Source organism: Lotus japonicus, chromosome 2 (genome assembly GCF_012489685.1).
Source record: "Lotus japonicus ecotype B-129 chromosome 2, LjGifu_v1.2".
Lineage (NCBI taxonomy): Eukaryota > Viridiplantae > Streptophyta > Magnoliopsida > Fabales > Fabaceae > Lotus > Lotus japonicus.
The window spans coordinates 45,154,345-45,160,454 of record NC_080042.1 but is presented as its reverse complement, the minus strand read 5'-3'; the positions used below and the strand labels follow the sequence as shown (position 1 = coordinate 45,160,454).

The window sequence follows — 6,110 nt, the reverse complement described above, 5'->3', positions numbered from 1 at the left end:
CACTAGCCTAGGAGATTCATATTTACATGATGTAATCAGGTGCTGTAAGTCTATGGCCCTGAGTTTCTCATCCTTTTCTGTTTCACATGTCAAGAGGTCTGGCATCCGGGTTGTTGATTTTCTTGCAAATTTAGCTTTTTATGTTAGTGATCAATGCTGCATTGAGGAAGACCCCCTGGGGCCCAGCAGTTTTATCTGCTTCTTTTTTAATGAGAAACAGAAGTTGAACCTCAAAAAAAAAAAAAAAAAACTAACATTTGCTTATAAAAAAAACCAAACAGTAGTACAATACAAACAAGATATATACACTCTATTTTTCTCTTTATTTCTCACTTTGTATCTTCTCACAGAACATTTTATTTTACACCTATTATTTTCTTTCTTTTCTCTTCATTTCTCACTCTGTGATTATAATTATTTTTGGAAAGACTCTATGTTATTATTAGAATTGCCTAAATAGCACATAGTCAAATTAGTCAATAAAACTAAAACAATGGGGTAAAGAGAGTCTTAAAACATAAAAGCCGCCAGAGCCTTTCCACCAAACTTCGTAAGCTCATTGACTGCTCAGACAACGAGTAAGCCATTGACCAAATCACCAAACAAGGAACGTGATGTTGAGCTACCACACTCCAATTCCCTTTCCACTTCCACCTTCCCATACATGCATATAAATTCCCTTATCCCCTCACAACTTTGCCAACCACAACGAACGACAACTCCTACTGCAAATAAGTGCCAATTAATTGAGCTCAATTTGCAGTGCTTCTTCCTTTGCTTCCCAAATATCTTTGCTTACAAACTTGATATCATCACCAACAAAAAGAATTTAAAGATGGTGAGTGTAGCTGAGATTCGCAAGGCTCAAAGAGCTGAAGGCCCAGCAACCATCTTCGCTATTGGCACTGCAAACCCTCCTAACTGTGTTGATCAAAGCACTTACCCTGATTTCTACTTCAGAGTCACCAACAGTGAGCACAAAACTGAGCTTAAGGAGAAGTTTCAGCGCATGTGTAAGCATTCTATGTTTTTCTATCTTGCTCCATTTTTTCTATATAACATTCATTTAGATTGCTAGACTAGTCATTATCAGATTGGCTTTGGTGTTTTCTTGATTATATTGTACTAATGTTACTTCTTTATAATTGATTTCAGGTGACAAGTCTATGATCAAGAAGAGATACATGCACTTGACAGAAGATCTTTTGAAAGAGAACCCTAACATGTGCGCTTATATGGCACCTTCTCTGGATGCTAGGCAAGACATGGTGGTTGTAGAAGTACCTAGACTGGGTAAAGAAGCAGCAGTAAAGGCTATTAAAGAATGGGGTCAACCTAAGTCCAAGATTACCCACTTAATATTTTGCACCACAAGTGGTGTAGACATGCCCGGTGCTGATTATCAACTCACCAAACTCCTGGGTCTTCGCCCTTATGTGAAAAGGTACATGATGTACCAACAAGGGTGCTTTGCAGGTGGCACGGTGCTCCGTTTGGCTAAGGACTTGGCTGAGAACAACAAAGGTGCGCGTGTGCTGGTTGTTTGTTCTGAACTTACTGCAGTTACCTTTCGTGGCCCCAGTGACACTCACCTAGACAGCCTTGTGGGGCAAGCATTGTTTGGAGACGGAGCAGCTGCACTCATTGTTGGTTCCGATCCAGTGCTTGAAGTTGAGAAACCTTTGTTTGAGCTAGTTTGGACTGCACAAACTATTGCTCCGGATAGTGAAGGAGCCATTGATGGTCACCTACGTGAAGTTGGATTGACATTTCATCTCCTTAAAGATGTTCCTGGGATTGTTTCAAAGAACATTGAGAAAGCACTTATTGAGGCCTTCCAACCACTAGGCATATCTGATTACAACTCAATTTTTTGGATTGCACACCCAGGTGGCCCAGCAATTTTAGACCAAGTTGAGCAGAAGTTGGACTTGAAACCTGAAAAGATGAGGGCTACTAGAGAAGTGCTAAGTGAATATGGTAACATGTCAAGTGCATGTGTCCTATTCATCTTAGATGAAATGAGAAAGAAATCAGCTCAAGATGAACTCAAAACCACCGGTGAAGGACTTGAATGGGGTGTGTTATTCGGTTTTGGACCTGGACTTACCATTGAAACAGTTGTTTTGCGTAGTGTGACCATTTAATATGCTTGATTGTTTGATTATTTTGTAACACTCACAAAATCACTAGATTGTGTATCTGTGAGGAAGAAAATAAACTCATATTGGGTTTGATTATGTATGTTCAAATTAAAATAATCAATAGCTAAATGCTTTTTTTTTCATTTGTTTGAAAAATGAATACTTTACTAGTAAGAGATAAATGTTGTCTACATATAAAAGATTATAAGGAGATAATGATGCTTGGAGCTTGTTTCTTTGTTTTTTTAGAAATGTAAGGATGCTTCTGAATTTTAACATTTGTATTTTCCATTGGTTTTAGAAGATGAACCCCTTACAGTTCCACTGATTAAACTTAGCTACTCTTTTTGGTAACCTGTGTGCGTTCTGTTAAATGATAATGATGTCTTTTATTGTCAATAAGCTTTTTGGAATGCAGAAAAAGGAAGGAAGATTCTAATTAGGGGGCTTGGAAATGTTTCATTGTCAAAGTCACTACTTGAGGTCTGTCACTCTGTCCCCACTTACATCTTTGTTATTCCATATTGGTAATTGGTATTACTTTCTGAGCCTTAGTACATGTCTTCTTTGAACAGCAAGCTAGTTGTTAACTATAGAAAGTGCAGGTGAAATAGGTGTATTGGAGTGCTTTTATGAATTTAGAATCTTTGGTTTTCAGTTCGAGATTTTACTCCATCTATTCATCAAGTACCTAATGTGATCAATTCAAGGTTTGTTGCATTGTTGTTATTTGTCTTTGCTTGTTTGGGTAAATGGTGAGCTTTTTTATTAATGATGGTATGCTGCTGAATTTTGAGTTGTAGAGATTTAGGGCCTTTAGGTATCTAGATTGATTACTTCTTCGTTGCATTTGTAGAGATTTTGGTGCTTTCTAGCTTGATGTGTGAAGCAAGCCAAGTCGGTTGTACTTTGTAGTGTGGAAGGTATTTTTGTCCTGTGTTCGCTCTGTTCACTTTGTAAAGAATTTTAATTATTCATTCTTTATTAATGCAATATTTCATTTTCAATTTCTGATGATATTGCTGTAACTTTATGAAAGGTGTTTAGCCCTGATCCGGTCACCTATACGACGCTTATGAAGGCATTTATAAGGGACAAAAAGTTTGATTAGGTGCTGATGTTAGGGTATCAGCGCAATGCGGAAGCAATGGATCGAGATAATTGAGAATTAAAGAGAAGTAAGTAAAGTGGCAAGAAAAAGAACACACAAGATTTACGTGGAAAAACCCTCCCAATGTGAGAGGTAAAAAACCACGGGCGACCACGAGCAAAGTTCCACTATGTAAAAGGGAGAGTACAACAAATCCTCTTATAGAAAATGAGGACAAAGAGCAATATTTGCACTAAACTACTCTCTCAAATGGAACAAGAATCCTCACCAAGAAGACTCACTACAATTCACTCATATGTGTATTACAATTGCTTCAAAGTGTGTGTTGCAATTCCTTCCATTCCCGTTTGCATCATATTTATAGCCTCCGATCAAGTACTTAGGAGTGAAGATATTAAGCAATTGAAGGACATGTGTTACATGCAAATAGCATGAGCTGGAAGACTATAATTAAGTCACGAAAACAAAGCATGAGGTGCAATGTTAGTCACATGCAAATCAAGTAGGAGGTGTAATGCTATGAAGAAAAGTCTTGCTTTGTCATGCTTGCTAGGTTGATGGTGAATCATGCAGATTTGGATGTGGCATGATATGAAGCAATCTAGCAATTGCTTAGTCACAAGCTAATGATGCATCACACAAGCTGGAGGTGTGATGCTTAGAGACCATTGCAAGAAGTATGAGGTGTAATTGAGAGAATTAGAGACAAAATTTAACAATCTCCACCTTGGATCAAAGTCGACAAGTGCTCGTCGCCAAATAAAGCCCCGAAGGGCGCTCAAGTACTAAAGAGACCAACCAAGTCCAGACAATGCTGGAACTTGGAATATGGAAGTGGCTTGGTAAGCATATCTGCTGGATTCTCAGACGTGTGAATCTTTTCAACTAAGATTTCACCCGCAACAACAATAATTCGGATAAAGTGGCGCTTTACATCAATGTGTTTGGTCCTGTCGTGATAACGATTATTTTTGGTCAAGTGAATAGCACTTTGGCTATCACAAAACACAGTAAGAACACCCTGTGTAAGACCAAGTTCATTGACCAAACCTCGAAGCCAAATAGCCTCCTTGACACCCTCTGTTGCTGAAATATACTCCGCTTCAGTCGTAGACAATGCAGCAATAGATTGAAGTGTAGCTTTCCAGCTGATAGCACCATTACAGAGAGTGAAGATGTAACCAGAAAGAGATCTTCTTCGATCAAGATCACCACCATAATCCGAGTCAACATAACCTACAACATCATCGGTTGTAGCCATGCTTCTGTCAAATACCAAGCCAATATGAGAAGTACCTTTTAGATACCGAAAAATCCATTTTACAGCACTCCAGTGATTCTTGCCAGGATTGTGCATATACCGACTTACCATGCTAACAGCATATGCTAAATCTGGCCTAGTGCATACCATGGCATACATAAGACTGCCAACTGCACTAGCATAAGGAACAAGCGACATACGCTTCATTTCTTCCTCTGTGTCTGGGCAAAATTCTGAAGATAACTTGAAATGTGCAGCAAGTGGAGTAGAAACAGGATTGCAATCATTCATATTAAACCTATCAAGCACTCTCTCAATATATTTCTGTTGAGATAAGAACAGTTTACCAGCTTGACGGTCCCTGCGAATCTCCATACCAAGAATTTTCTTTGCTGCACCTAATTCTTTCATCTCAAACTCATTAGTGAGTTGAGTTTTCAATTTCCGGATTAAAGACTTGTCACGTGATGCAATTAACATATCATCAACATAAAGTAACAAGTATATGAATGATCCATCTTGAAAATTTTGAAAGTAAATACAGTCATCAAATTGACTCCTGCAATAACTTTGCCCAATCATGAAAGAATCAAACCTCTTGTACCACTGTCTGGGAGCTTGCTTAAGGCCATATAAGGATTTCTTCAATCGACAGACAAGATGCTCTTTACCAGGAACAATAAATCCCTCGGGTTGCTCCATGTAGATTTCTTCTTCCAACTCTCCATGTAGAAAAGCTGTCTTTACATCAAGTTGCTCCAATTCCAAATCAAACAAAGCAACAAAAGCAAGCAAAACACGAATGGAAGTGTGACGAACAACAGGTGAGAATATCTCATTAAAGTCAATACCGTCCTTTTGATTAAAGCCTTTAACGACTAGTCGTGCTTTGCATCTTGGATCTTCAACCCCGGGAATGCCGTCTTTCTTCTTATAGACCCATTTACACCTTAAGGGTCGCTTGCCTTTAGGAAGCTCTGTCAAAGCCCAAGTACTGTTTTTATGAAGACTCTCAACTTCTTCATTCATAGCCACTAGCCACTGAGAAGACTCAACACAAGAAACAGTTTCAGTGTAGCTGGCAGGCTCAACGCCATCATTTACCTCTTGTGCAATAGACAATGCATAAGCAACTAAATCGTCATCATTAGTGTATCTAGCTGGCTTTCTGATTTGTCTTCTAGTTCTGTCTCGAGCAATAGAATAATCATCTCCTTGTTGTTGTATAGGAGAAGTGGTACTATCATCACGATCATCATCAGCATGTTGATCATCAATGTTTGATTCATTTGTAGAGGAAGATGGAACATCGACATCAGGAGCTGCAGGCTTCAATACAAACTCCACCTTCTCGCTAGTACCCTGCAGTTTATCTGTACTAGTAGAAGAAGACACAGAAGACTGTTTTCCAGAAGATAATAATGCATCCTCATTAAAAGTCACATCTCTGCTAAGAATTAACTTTTGTGACTTTGAATCAGAGCACCATAAACGATACCCCTTAGATTCAGATGCGTAACCAAGAAATATGCACTCAACAGCTCTTGGAGCTAATTTACCATCATTGGCATGTGCATATGCAGGACATCCGAAA

At 38.7% G+C, this 6,110-nt stretch overlaps 1 protein-coding gene across 1 annotated transcript; it reads left to right on the top strand.

The window, feature by feature from the left end:
• Window positions 1-688: 688 nt before the first annotated feature.
• On the top strand, window positions 689-2,287 carry LOC130738097 (chalcone synthase 4-like). The gene is made up of 2 exons (XM_057590001.1): window positions 689-1,013; window positions 1,156-2,287. The coding sequence occupies exons 1-2, from the start codon at window positions 836-838 to the stop codon at window positions 2,145-2,147; spliced, it is 1,170 nt and encodes a 389-aa protein (XP_057445984.1). The 5' UTR covers window positions 689-835; the 3' UTR covers window positions 2,148-2,287.
• The last annotated feature ends 3,823 nt before the right edge of the window (window positions 2,288-6,110 follow it).